The sequence below is a fragment of the Alligator sinensis genome, unplaced genomic scaffold (assembly GCF_000455745.1).
Source record: "Alligator sinensis unplaced genomic scaffold, ASM45574v1 scaffold321_1, whole genome shotgun sequence".
In the NCBI taxonomy this organism is placed as follows: domain Eukaryota; kingdom Metazoa; phylum Chordata; order Crocodylia; family Alligatoridae; genus Alligator; species Alligator sinensis.
The window spans coordinates 865,143-879,459 of NW_005841969.1; the positions used below are offsets into that span (position 1 = coordinate 865,143).

The 14,317-nt window shown below is 41.0% G+C and overlaps 1 protein-coding gene across 2 annotated transcripts in view; it reads left to right on the forward strand.

Annotated features, from left to right (window-relative positions):
• Positions 1-14,317, forward strand: part of ITGA6 (integrin subunit alpha 6) — a 36,551-nt gene that overhangs the window by 17,188 nt on the left and 5,046 nt on the right. For both annotated transcript variants that reach the window (XM_025200528.1, XM_025200529.1), the window contains 13 exons: positions 858-919; positions 2,225-2,382; positions 2,798-2,956; positions 3,793-3,902; positions 4,580-4,769; positions 4,863-4,946; positions 5,162-5,241; positions 5,418-5,495; positions 5,592-5,694; positions 8,548-8,721; positions 13,350-13,448; positions 14,036-14,146; positions 14,233-14,290. In XM_025200528.1, the coding sequence (XP_025056313.1) occupies positions 858-919; positions 2,225-2,382; positions 2,798-2,956; positions 3,793-3,902; positions 4,580-4,769; positions 4,863-4,946; positions 5,162-5,241; positions 5,418-5,495; positions 5,592-5,694; positions 8,548-8,721; positions 13,350-13,448; positions 14,036-14,146; positions 14,233-14,290 (1,466 nt within the window). The remainder of the gene's footprint in view (positions 1-857; positions 920-2,224; positions 2,383-2,797; positions 2,957-3,792; positions 3,903-4,579; positions 4,770-4,862; positions 4,947-5,161; positions 5,242-5,417; positions 5,496-5,591; positions 5,695-8,547; positions 8,722-13,349; positions 13,449-14,035; positions 14,147-14,232; positions 14,291-14,317) is intronic.

The window sequence follows — 14,317 nt, forward strand, 5'->3', positions numbered from 1 at the left end:
AGTCCCGCAGCTGAAGGGAATCTCAGCCCCAGCATCTGCTGACTCCAGGTCCTGGCATCCAGTGTCTGCAGCTGTGGGACTCCCTGGGTCCTCATGCTGCTGGAGCCAAAAGTCCCCTCAGTTGCTGGACTCCTGGCTGGGCATGGTACATCTTTGCAGTTGAGACCCCTGTCAATTGTCGGGGCTCCCAGCTGCAGGGGAGAGCCTGATAAACATGTAAACTAAAGTTTAGTAGCAACTAGCTGAGTCCCAGCGGCCAGGGGGTGCAGCTGCCCCAGGGGTGCATGAAACCCTTGGGCCTGTGGGATCACAGCTGCCAGGCTTGGGGGTGCATGGGGTACCCTTGCAGCTGTGAGCCCCTCAACTGAGGGGGCTCCGAGCTGTAGGAGTTCCCCCTGCACTGGCAATAAGGAGCGATGGGATCTAATGCATGATTGTGGATTTGGCATTAGAGTCCATCACATCTTTACCTGCTTTTGTAGCGGGGGCCGCAGTTAAACAAAATGTTTCTCAGTATCTCAGTTGCCAGGATCAGTCATTTGTTCTGTCATAATTCCATTAGTTCTCCTGAGGATTCTCACAGTAAAACAAGGGATACAACAGGATTTTTTTTTTAAAGGAGAAGCACACTGCAAAGCATCCTGTTTTTGAAAAGTACCCTTCTGGTTTAAAATGCATTTCAGAAGAGAAAAAGGCACTTCTTCCTGAATAGGGCATTACAAAAAGAAAGAAGTGAAATGCCAGTTCTCATATGAAAATTAATATAATTGAAAATTGATTAAACTGTTCAAAAACATTAAAACTTGTCAACGTGTTGGATCTTGCCTAACTGAAATTAAATTCTTGACTTCTTACAGCCTGAATGTTGAAGCATGTTTTGAATATACTGCTAACCCCCAAGATTTCAATCCAAAAATAAGTAAGTAGATAAAAATACTTCTAGTCTGCTTATTGTGAGAGTAAGTCTATTTAATGCTATGGAAGAAACAAGCAGCTGTTTGCTGTCAGAAAAAATTAACTGCAGAGGTAGCCATGTAAACTGTAGTAATCTCTGCTCGCTGTTTGTTCTAGATTTGAAGTGTAATTCAATACAGGGCACAGCTGGCTGTCACAGGAGCTCTGTAGAGAAGAGCTAACATATGTCTGAATGGCAGGTTTCTATATAAACACAGTTGTGCTGTGTTACTAAATGGTGTGGTGACCAGCTGGATTTGACTAGTTAAAGAGTCTTTAAAAGCTCAGTAATTATTAGCCAACAACGGCTCCAACAGAATCTGTGAATCAGTTCACACGCCAGTACTTGGTGTCACTTTACAAAATACAGTTTTTAAAAGCCTATTTCATGGAGTTAAAACAAAAAACCAAACAAACATAGATACACGTGTGTGTGTGTGTGTGTGTGTGTATACATGCACGCACGCGCACAATTACATTGCTTTTAAAAATTAAATCAAAGCCAATTCCAAATGTTTACAAGTGTCTGGGAAACAATGAGCAAAGAGAGAACCCCCCAAAATCCCCCCAAAACAACAAAAAAGCTGTGTGTGTGTGTGTATACACACATAAGAAATATACAAGAGCCTGTAGTATAAGCTTCTACACTTATGGAAGTAGTTTAATGGCTATGGGCACCTAGAGTAATCTTATTCATGTAAAATTGGAATTTTTATTCCATAAGATTAAAGAATGTTTAAAACAGCAGTTTCAGATACCTTCTTTTACTTGTATATGGCTAAGATGCTGTAGTTTCTTTGTAATGGAAGGGGGGCATGTGTTACGATACATTTGGAGAGGGGAGAGAATCTTAAATGTATGGCCTTATAGTTAACGTTGAATCTAATCTGCGTGCATCCTCTACGCGCAAGTAACCAAGTTCCCTAAACTGCTGCTTGAGTGCTAAGGCCCTGCTGCTGTAGCTGGGAAGATATTAATGATGCCAGTAAACTTGAACAGGGATTTTTTTGTAAAATCCTTTGACTGATAATGAGAGAGAGTGCTTTTGGATCCAAAATGTTAAAGGAAAGGGAAGGTGGCTGCCAAATGAAAGAAGTATAATCCTGGCTGTTAAAAGGTTGTATTTAATAAGGCTTTGCAAACAAGGGAGTGTAGTCAGTATATTGTAGTACAAGACAATGTATGGCAGGACCATAGTTGACTATATTAGCATTCTTAATTTATCATACTTTCTGTGTGTGAAGTATTTTTCCTTTTATTTTTCATTTAGAACTTAACTATACTTTTGAAGCAGAAAAGGATAGGAGGCGCTTAGGTCTACCTTCCAGAGTACAGTTTCCCAATCATCCATCTGATCAGCTTACTGGGAGTATAAAACTACAAGGACAAAATACAAGGGAGTGTGTGAAAACATCTCTTGTACTCCAGGTAAGGTGATGGGCAGAGGATTTTGTCTCACTTTCTGCTACAGTTGAACACTTCTTTGTGGAGTGGAGTGGGGTGGGAGGGTGAGGATGTATCATCCTACTGTTTGCATCATTTCATGGTTACTGAGAAGAGACAGTTGCTGCTATTTTTGCCTTCCCACTTGGTCTTCTTATGGATCATTACCGGTGAGAGAAGTAATTAGTAAGCCAATGAGAGCACTGGGGTGTTCAGGTCCTTGTGTTAATGCATTTTCTTTTAAAAATGTTCATTTAAGTCAATAAATACTTTGGACTTTCTGTTGTGTTTCTAAAAGGAAAGGGTCTACTCTACTTAGAATATATTGCTTTGTTAAGAAAGCCAGTGTCTTGGGGTTTTTATACTGTGTATTAAATATGACATTTAAAATGTTTAACAGGAAAATATCAAAGATAAACTACGTCCCATTCCTTTGTCAGTTGATGTTAAAATCAGTGGCTCAGACTCTGGCTCACAATCCAGGAGAAGACAAGGAAGAGCACTTCCAGATCTTGTTCCAGTTCTAAATTCAAATGAACCAGAAACAGTGAAGGCAGAAGTAAGTCTTTTATTGCATGTTCTGCTGGAGATCTACTTTAAACTTCACAATTTGTGTAGGACAGAAAAAGGAGGAGTTGGGTTATTTGCATAACAAATTGGTTCTAGCACATGCCTTGACAGTTAATCCCTGAAATAAGAGCTGCGAAGAAATTGGCTGTGACCAAACTGATATGACAAATCACATAAATTAATTTTGTAATCTCAGCTGCTCTCTTACGTTGGCTGTTATCAGTCACTTAACTATGCAAAGTATTTTAAAAGTTGCTTATGCACGCTTCCGGGGACAGAAGTGAAGATGACAGAGGTGGCTAACGCACTAGCTTTCTATTCCAGGAGACTTAAGTTGAAATATTGTACTTGAACATTTAATTGAGTCGCCTTATCCTGATGCACACTAGTCCCACAACACAGAATCGCTCTGCAGTCTAATATTTATTGAGTGCGGCAGTGTTAGAAAGCTTGCATCCAAATTTTAGCGAAGCACCACCCTGCAGTACTCTAGCCAGGACTACTTTGCCTGTTACATGAACCCAGTGATCTGCAAGATGCTGAGTACTGCATGTAACAGGCCAAGTACTGTCTTGGAAGAAACCCCTTTTCACTGTGAAGGGGTAGGCCCCACATTGCCTACTTTTGCATTTTCACATGGCAGTTGGCAGCAAAAATTTAAATTACTAACCAAGTGCTAGTGTCCTTTTATCTCTGTAGTCGAACAAGTCCAGGGGTTCTGAAGTGCCTATACATCTGACCTTAATCACAAACATGTCAGCAGCCTGGTTTAATATTGTTTTGTATGTTTGTATGTAACTGATTCTGTTTTTTATGTATGTGCAGTTCTTAAAAGAAGGATGTGGAGAAGATAATATATGCAATAGCAATCTAAAACTTCAGTACAGATTCTGCACCAGAGAAGGAAATGAAGACAGATTTTCTTATTTACCAATGTAAGACTTGATTCTTGTATTGGTTATAACTTAAACTAAAGTAGCTGTGGGCAAGGGCTGCAAACATGAGCAAGGTAGTGGAGAATCTATTTTAAAAGAAGAAATTGAAGGGGTAGTTTGCTTAGTAAGACAAAGTCTAACAGGGGAGTACCAAGCAGGGAAAAGAAATGAGCCAAAGGATGGTATTGGCACACAAGCAAGGGTATAATAATGTGGCCATGAATAAAATATAGGCCTGAAATGAAGAGAAGTGTTTTAACCATGAGACCAAGGAGGTTATAGAACAGTTTTCCAATAAAAGTATGATAAGTTTACGAATGCAATTACATGATTATATTGCCTACTATAATAGGAGACTAGACTGACTCGGGAGGTCTTTTTCAGGCTTTTATCCCGTGTTCCTGTGGGCAGGCCTTCAGTGCTTTCTTGGTGCTCTCTAGGCACTGCATTCTAACATGCCCTGATCACCTGCTGTCATGTGTCATTTCCTGGTTTAGCATATGCAGAGCACATGGGTAGGGTGTGTTTGAGAGTGGCATCCAGAGCACTGTGGAAACAGTGTAGACATACCCTGCATCTACAAAAATGACTGAACATGAACGGATGTTTAGAAAGGATCAGATTTTTGTCTGTTTTTTTTTCTAATGCATGAGACTTAATCAATTTTATTTCTTTAGTGAGAACAGTGTCCCAGTGCTTGTCCTGAAAGATCAGAAAGATATTGCACTAGAAATAACGGTGACAAATAATCCATCAGATGCAAAAAATCCCAAGAAAGATGGTGAAGATGCACATGAAGCTAAACTAATTGCAACTTTTCCAGACAGTTTGACTTACTCTACATTTAGAGAGCTGAGGGCTTATCCGGTAAGTATTCCAGAAAAGCAAGGAAAAGGATATATATGTATATTTAAATATTTATTTAAATATTTTGACTTGTAATGTCTTTCATTAACTCAGGAAAAACAGTTAACTTGTGGTGCCAATCAAAATGGTTCTCAGGCAGAGTGTGAACTTGGAAATCCTTTCAAAAGAAATTCCAATGTAAGTGGCATTTACCTTTCAAGTAGAGTTGGGTCCACGCTTCAAAATTAAAATTCTGGCCCCAGTCCTGAAGTGGAGGTTTGAGGGAGGGAATTGGTTTGGAGCCCAGCTATTTTATATATTTTAGAGCTTGATGTATTTTTAACTTGACATAAACTTGCTCTAGAAAAATGTATTAAGTGCTTTACTGTACATTTTATTTATTTTTTGTTTAGGTAACCTTTTATCTGGTTTTGAGTACAACTAAAGTTAATGTTGACACAACTGACTTGGACATTACGTTAGAGTTAGAAACGTAAGGCTTTTTTTTGTTGTTTTGGGGTTTTTTTGGTTGTGTCTTTGCTCATTGTTTCCTAGACGCTTGTAAACATTTGGAATTGGCTTTGATTTGGTTTTTAAAAGTAATGTAATTGTAATGTGAAAACTGTTAAGATTTTAAAATAAACAGTGTTGTTTCCTTTTACATTGTAGAACAAGCAATCAAGTTAATTTGGCTCCAATTACTGCTACTGCTAAAGTGGTTATTCAGTTGCTTTTGTCAGTTACTGGGTAAGTGTTTATAGTTAATGAAACAAATCAATATGAGAGAACTGTTTGATTTATAACCCTCACTAAAATGTGGGTTTTTGTTTGTTAATTGAACAGAGTTGCGAAGCCTTCCCAGGTATACTTTGGAGGTAACATCATTGGTGAGAGTGCTATGAAATCTGAGGATGATATTGGAAATCTAATAGAATATGAATTCAGAGTGAGTTGATCTTGATTATTAAGATGTCATGACTGTTCATCAGATAAGCAATCTACTGTGTTTCATACAGGTGACTATGTAAAATCCATCTTATTTGAGGCTGGCTGTCCTTGGAACAGGATCTCTACCTTTTTGGTTCAGAAATCCACAGCCTGATCAGTGCACAAAGAATTGGGCTTCCTTTAGCCTTGAAAATATTAGGATTGCATTTCCCAAAAGTGGCTTCCATTTGTTTGTGGGCAATGTTGAGTGCAGTCCCCTGTACATACTGTTTTCTACCAAAAATATCCAAGTGACAAAGTTTATATAAACCCTACTGATGACATACTCAGGTGCTTAGTACTCAGTGTTTGTGTAGGAACTTATGTACACAAAGTGGAGCACGCAGCAACAGGACCTGTGTTGAAGCCACTTTCAACACATGGTCCTTAGGAGCTCACACTGGTTTTGTGCTTTTTAATTACTAAAGCATGGACTTCACATCCATGTTTTTCAAACAGTGAACACTTTGCAAACACCAGAACACTCAGCAATGTAAACATTTGCTCCTGTATTTTCATCCATTCAAACAGGCTTCTGTTCCACATTTGCTCAGTACAGCACCTTTCCTTTCCATTCAGAGCTGTCTGTTCTTCCACTAGAATTCCCCCTTGCCTTTCAAATGTCTGCCCTGACAGGTAGTAGCATATGGGCCATGTCACACATTCTACTTTTGAGCTGCTCAAATGTTGGCTGGTTAGTGCTAGTTTGAGTTTGGAGCAGTCCCACCTTAAGGATAAAAACCACCTCTGACTGGCCCTCACCTGCACAGCTGTGACTTGCCACTAGAAGACTGGCAAGCAGGGGCCTAACTAGGAGCTACAGAGAGGCCAGTTACCACTACAGGGTTGGTGAGTCAGGACAGGCTTTTATCCCTACTCTGGGGGGCGGGAGGCGGAGTGAGAGATGGGTTGCCTGGGGGTGAGAACATGAAGCTGGGAGGTGGAGCATTAATGGGATGGAGGTGGGTAATGAAAAGGGAGGTGGAGAGGAAATGGGTGTAGGGGAAGGGTGGTGAAATGAAGGAAGATTGCCACTGAAGGAAAAAGAAAAAGAAGCATAAAAAAAAAAAAGAAATAGAGGAAGCAAATTAAAGAGGGTCTCATATTTTAATAAATTGGGATTGGGGTGTTGGGGGTGCTGATCATCCTTCCTGGGGTGGCTGAGGAGGTGGGAGCAATGAGAGAAGGTACTTATGGGGGAACTACTGCCCCTGCTCTGGGAAGGAAGCCCCAGTTCATGGGAACTTGATCTGGCCCCCTACCTTGTTCCTCCCACCCTCACTCCACCACCGTGCTTAGATCCCCCACTCCTGGACCAGTCCACGCCCTGCAACTGGGCATGTGTTCTGCAGGCTGTTTGCATGGGTTTGCACCCCTGGTTGTGGGAAGGTCGTATGCTTAGGAATGGGAGAGGGAGTTGACTTGGTGCCAGGAGTGCCACCTGGGCAGTAGAGTTCAGGAGGTGGAAAGATTGTCCACACAGACTAGGAGGATGGGGGAGGAGATGCTGCATTCTGGGATGCTGGAAGACTGCAACTTGGACAGCTCACACATTAATGGAACAAGAACTGGGTAACACAGATCAGAGAGAAACCTGCCTGGGAGTGGTGCAACTTTAAGCTGCCTAAAGTGTGCTTAAAACTTGTTTCAGGTGTTAATGTGTGGACAATCCAGTGGTTAAGAGCTCCTGGAGCTGCCTAAAATTAATGTGTAACAAGACCCAAAATCAAAGCTGGAACCTTGTCCTCCTTTCTCTGCACAAATGTGGAAGCTCTCAATTTGTGCATTCTTGGTTTATGTTGGAGGGTTTTGAAAAAGGTTTAAGGGGAAGGGAATGGGTTGAAAAACACCTTTATCATTATTCGTCCCATCTTGGACTACGAGATACATACTTTCTTCTCCAGCTTTGTTTACATACACCTAACATAGCAATGTGAAGGCACTGGCAGTACTTAAGTGTACTTTTGTTTCTGATTCAGTGACAAGGCCATGGCCATTAGGCCATTCTCTTCTGACTTTAAAAGAACAGGAAAATAGAGTTTAGGGGGATTATCAAACTGGTACAGCATTGGCTTTCAGTTCTTCTTTTCTGGTGACTGCACTTCTAGTTTGACCCTGACTACAAGATACGAATTTTTGTAGGGCTTCCAATCCCATTCACTGCTGCGACTCCTCATTTAGAAACTGCTGTAGTAGGGCAAGAAGGCCAGAGTTGTCATTCTGTGCTGTCAGATTTCCCCTTGCCGTTGCAGTCCCTCTGTTTCTATATAACTGAATACATTTTTGTTACTGCTAAAAACATCCTCGCTCCTGTTGCTCTTTTGGCAGATGATAGATTTGCAGATAACATTGGCTGAGGGAGCAGATATTCCAGTTGTTGCTGAACTTTGTAGTTTACATTTCTAACTTTTAACATTTGGTTGCATCCTCTTGGCCTATGCTTATATAAACCCAATTGCCTACATGTTCTATTCAGATCCTCACAGGCTTTTAGTAAACCTTACAGTTGCTTTAGTTTTACTTATAAGATCTAAAGTAAAAAATTGAATCTCTCCTGTTTTTTTATGTATAAACTGTACAGCATCATCTAGAACACTTATAGTGGGATCACACTTCCTATAATTTAGGAGAATTGTTATCTTGTATTTTGAATCCATAATTGTTTGGAAAAATCACAAATATATAGTACTTCAGAATATGTGCTTTTTCCATGATTTTGGCATTAATATTAAAAAACCTCTTGGTACACAGTTTTTAGTGTGCATTTGGAACTGTAAATTCTAACTTTTTATGGGTTTTGTTTTCCTAACAGATAACTAACTTGGGTAGACCACTTAAAACATTTGGTACAGCTTCATTGGACATCCAATGGCCTAAAGAAATCGATAATGGCAAATGGCTGCTGTATTTGATGAAAGTAGAATCCAAAGAATTGGGAATAATCCCTTGTGAACCTCGGAATGAAATAAACTATTTGCAACTCAGAGTAAGTGCATTTTCACCTATTAAAAGCAAGTTAATCTATAGCTGAAGAACCATGGAGAATGCAATAGTGGGATGTTGGACCATGTGTAAAAGTGCGCCAACATGTCCTGATTAGAATGCATCGGAGCAAACTCGATTAATTGAATCTGCTGGAGTCTTCTAATCAGAACTTTCCAGCATGCTGCAGCATCTTGTGTATTCGGTGTCCCTGCATTTCAAAATGGTGGTGGGGGAGCTTTAACTAAAGCTTGTCAAACAAGCTTTAGTTAACCTCCCACCCACTGACATTTTGAAATGCAGGATGCTGAATACATTTGATGCTGCAGGCGTTTCAATTGGAGTAGCTCCCAAGAGCCGCTCTAATTAAAATGCACTTTGTCTCCCTGTCTCTCCTCCTCTCCCCCCCCCCCCCCCCCCCCCCCGCATGCATATAGGTGCCTTTGGTGCTTATCTTGGAAACATTCTGTATTGCTAATAGCTTAGAAAGTGTATCAGAATCCCACAGTACAAGATCTCTCTGTTGTTCTGGCTCCTTCATTTTGTATTTACAACAAAATATTTTATTTTTTTATTTTAAGAATGCAGTTCTTTTCTTATGGGGAAAATTTTGTTCCAAAAGGATAAAGGAGAACAGGACAACTATTATTAATATGTGTTTAAACATTTTAGTTTTAAAGACTGTCTCATTTCTTTTGGTCCCTTTTCCTTGTTTCTCGGGGAAAACCTTTTGGCATTTGCCAGTATCCACTTAAAAATCTTTCTTGCCCTTAGTTTTTCAGCATAAGGGCCCAAGCCTTGCAGCCATTTGTCGAGAGTAGCCCTTTGAAGCAGATGTAGCATTGGGATCCAAATTAGTCCTTATAAGACTAGGTTTCTACTTAGCTAGATGACTACAAAGTGCTGCTTAGGAGACAGCTGATATAATGAGGAAAGCATACTCTGCCACATGCTTTTCATCTTTTCCAAAACCAAGGTCCAACTAAAACTGTCCACCTGCTTTTCAAACTCGACTAACTGTTGTGGCCAAGCTGTAGGCAAAGCCAGTGAAAGGAGCCAGTAGCAACCTTAGTAAGAGCCACTTCCCTTTCAACTACAATACTGTGTTCATCAGTGGCTGAGAAAGGGCTGGTTTTTGTTCATTTTTTCCTTCAGAGTGCATAGGAGAGAAATTGGGGTGAGAGGATGAATGGTTTTGATTATGCATGGTAGTACTCATGTTCTGAATGGCTAGACATGCGTATTGACCTCACTAGATGCTGTCTACGTATAAATTAGAAAAAAGCCAAAGATTTGCTTTCATTTAATCTGTTTTGAGTTAAGTAAATTTCAAACATACAGGTGATTTTTTTTTTTTTTTTAAGGTGCTTGGAATGTATTTAACCGGGAAGTGTTTTTCCTTTTTTATTTCTAGACTTTACTTAACCCATGGCTGACTTTAAAAAACTTTACAGATTATGATGGGGGATTATAAATCTAGCTCCTGCTGTGATGTTAGCATACTCAGTGTCAGTGGGTATTACCTAAAGAGCAAGGGGTTGATGGTAATAAATGTCACTGAATCCTGCAAGCCCTTTGCATACAATTGCTGTCGGAGGATGTGGGAGTTTTTTGTATGCAAGAGTTTGCAAGAACTAGCCTATATCTTATCTTCCCAAAGAGTATGGATGCAAAGCACAGCCAGAAGAACCTTTTTTTTAAGCTAAGGGCCCAAACAGAAGAGCAGCTTCCTATTGCAACTCAAGAGTGCTTTGCAGGAAGCGATATGAGTTGCAACAATTCCCCTGACCAACCGGAAATTTGCTATTCCATCTGGAGTTGGGAATTCCAGCTGCTTGCTGCTAGCCTGCAACCTGGTCTCCAAAGCAGCTTGGCTCCCCTTTCCAGCCTGTTACTGTTTTCAGAATGGGAGGGAGGAAAGGGAGCAGAGGCAGCATGTTCTTGCAGTTCCCTGGCTGGTGTTGAAGGTTGGGCGGGTGGATTAGAGTTCTAATCCGCACAGCCCACCCTCCAGCACCAGCTGAATAAACCTCAGACCAAAGTCCCTCTGCTCCCTTTCTCCCCTCGCATTCTGAAAACAGAGACAGGCTGGGAGCTCCACAGACACAAGTTACAGAATATGCTCTGCTTTGGAACGTGTTCATTTGAACCTTCACACAATGAGGGTTCAGATTTTTGTGGGTTTGGGCCCTTTTAAAGTGGTGTGCATCTGTGTGCTTCTATTTGGTTGTGTCTGTAGACCACTTTGTGGAGCCAGATCAGGCAAAAATTGTAACTTCTGTCTGTGTGCTGTTTGTCTCTAAGGTTCTTCCCCATCTGCATACATTGGGATGTATAGTATTTCGTTGCACGTTACTGTTCTTCTAAAGCATATGAGCCCTCATTTGTATCCTTACAATCTCACTGATTTCAGTGGGCTTTCATGTGTGTGTTTTTTATATAAAATAAAAATATTTGGCATAACTGAGATTAAGCCAGTAAACTGGGGGGAGGGGGAGAGCACGTCATCAACCCCAAGTGTTGACTTGGAGGAGGCACTAATATGGCCCTATCCCACCAGGAGTCTTTGCCATGGCAGGTGCAGCTCTTCACTACATAGCCATAGGAGCCAGGCAGGGGCAGACCCCACACCCTCAGTGCATCTTGGGGGCAGGTGGTGAAATGGCACCATTTCTGCCACCATCCTTCTTCCCTCCATTATCCCCCTAATGCTCTGCTATAAGAGGTACACCCCTGTGTCCTAGGGTGGGGGGAAAGAGAATGGGGTGCCAAGAGGCCCCGGTGAGCCTGCACCACTCCCTATGTCTCAGCTGCAGCAGCTGCTACCTAATGAGAGTCCTGTCAGGTAAGACTCCACTTCCCCCACCCCCTTGTTCTCCAGTTGTCAGATAATGCCCTGTCCTGGTCTCTGGCATTGAAAGAGATCTCAGACTTCATAGATGTTAGAGCTGGAAGGGACCTCGGGAGATCGAGCCCAGCCCCCTGCCTGAAGGGCAGGAAGTCAGCTAGGGTCAAAGGATCCCAGCAAGATAAGTGTCCAAACGCTTCTTAAAGGAGTCCAGAGTAGGTGCTTGCACCACCTCTGGAGGAAGCCTATTCTAGGCCTTGGGGGTTCAGACAGTAAAGAAGTTTTTCCTTATGTCCATCCTAAAACAGTCTTGGAGGAGTTTGTGACCATTGGACCTTGTCATCCCTTGGGGCGCTCTGGTGAACAGACATTCCCACAAATCCTGATGTACTTATAGGCTGTCACCAGGTCACCCCTGATCCTGTGCTCTTCCAGGCTGAAGAGTCCCATGGCTGTCTCTCTTCGTAAGGCCTATTCTCTGATCATGCGCGCGGCTCTCCTCTGGACTCTGAAGCTTCTCCACATCCTTGAATTGTGGAGCCCAGAACTGGATGCAGTACTCCAGCTGCGGCCTCACCAAGGCCAAGTGCAGCAGGAGGATGACACCCTGAGATTTACTTGAGAAGCATCTATGGATGCAAGCCAGAGTTTGGTTTGCATTACCAGCTGCAACATCACATTGGTGGCTCATCTTCATTTTGTGGTCAGTCATGACTCCCAAGTCTCTTTCTGTCATGGTGTTAGCGAGTGTAGCACTGCCAAGCCTGTAAGTGTGCTGTGTGTTATCTGCGTGGGATTTTTTTTCTTTTAAAACACACAGCAGTTATTTGTTACACAATATTCAGTACAAGCGTTTCTGCTGAACAACAGTATGAACTCTTCAGGATTTAAGTGCATGCAGTTTTCCCACTGAAACTGAATGTGTAAGGATTGGAATGCGTGAACACACGCACCCTTCCTGTAGCCTGCCTCATCAGCACTCATAATGATCAGTTATGCTGTATTTAGCAGTTTATTGAACAAGTTCAGCAAACAGATTTAACAGGCTTATCTCTACTGATGCTTGATAGTAATCAAATTAAAAAAAAAAAAGCTAAGTGGTGCTGTTAATAGCCCATACTCTGAATGCCTTAAAAATGAAATGGTCAGGTAAAACACTTGCCTCTTCAGGTTACAGAAGGTATGTTACTGATTAAATTCCAGTAACTGCTGTGGTACCAACAGTCCTTGCTAGTAGCATAGGAAGTGGATGGAAAAGCTGCCCATGATACAGGTGCTTAATGAATCATGGTAGTCAGGTGACACAAACATGTCTGTCTCTGTCTGTCGTGATGAGATGACCAGCACTAGGCTCTAGTGTCACTGCTGTACTTTCCCTTCCCTGTTAATTTTACTGAGTCAGGTTTAAGATACCAGTTTAATGGAAAAAAGGTTTATGTTAGAGTAAAATTATTTTAAAACTTGTTTGTATTATTCTTATGCTTGCCTTTAGAAATTGTTTACTTGCTGTAGTACCATGATGAAGTCCCAAGAAAACCTGCTTTATTTTACTAGATTTGTATTTACAATATGAAAACAATTAAACAATATTATGGGAAATTACGGTAGCTGCTAAATGAGCTACACTTTTTTTAGATGGATCTGTTTAAGAGGCCAAAATTGTTGCTCTTCTGTATTTGGAATCTAATCTGGATCCTTAAGTATTGGGTATTTAAATAATCTGTTATATTCTGATTAGTTCAATTAAGTTTATTTACTCTATATATTTCTCTTTGTTTGTAAAGGACTCCCATAACTCAAGGAGAAAACGTGAGATTGCAGAGAAGCAGATTAATGATGGCAAGAAGTTTTCTTTGTTTTCAGAAAGAAAATACAAAACTCTGGTAAGCATTTCCCTATCACAATATCAGTTATGCTTTAGTCCCCATCCCCACTTTTGCCCCTCCATTTTCCTTTCTTGGTTTAGCTGGGTGAAGGAAGGTGTGCATACAACACTTTTTTTTTGTTTTGTTTTATTGCTTTGTTTCTGATGGTCCGTGGTTTAACTATTTATTTTTTCCCAGTGTTCTTTTAAAGTTATGATTAGTTTGTTGGATTAGTTTCTAAACAACCACAGAAGACCACTTTTATGTAGGCAATTAGCATTTAGAATTTGACTTTAAAGGGCAGCAAAATAACAAACAAGACCAAAAGTAAAGAATTTGTACGCAAAATGATGCATACATTTTCAACAATATTAGAACAGAGCCTAGCATCCTGAGCTAGGTCTCCCTGAAATTGGTGAGTGTTTGCTGTTGATTATAGTGGGAACAGATTTGAGTCTTCTAAAGGAAGCCCTGTCCTTTACTTTAAGGCGCACACTTGTCTGATCCATTCCTTAAAACAGTTTAGGTCCTGGCCTACAACTTAAATGTTACATTTTCTGTCAAATATGACTTTTGAATTAACATGTTATAAATTTAAATTACAGGACTGTAGGGGGAGTGCACGCTGTGTGAACATAAAGTGTCCGTTGCAAGGCTTGGACAGCAAGGCATTGGTCGTATTGCGTTCAAGACTGTGGAATAGTACTTTTCTAGAGGTATGTTCTGTTACTCTCTGTTCTTGAGGCATTTTCATTTTCCCCTCACATGCCTTGTAATGTATGTACGCTTTATTTTGAAACAGGAATATTCCAAGCTGAACTACCTCGACATTGTTGTTAGAGCTACAATCAGTATTCCTGATGCAGCAGCAAATGTTAAGATCACAC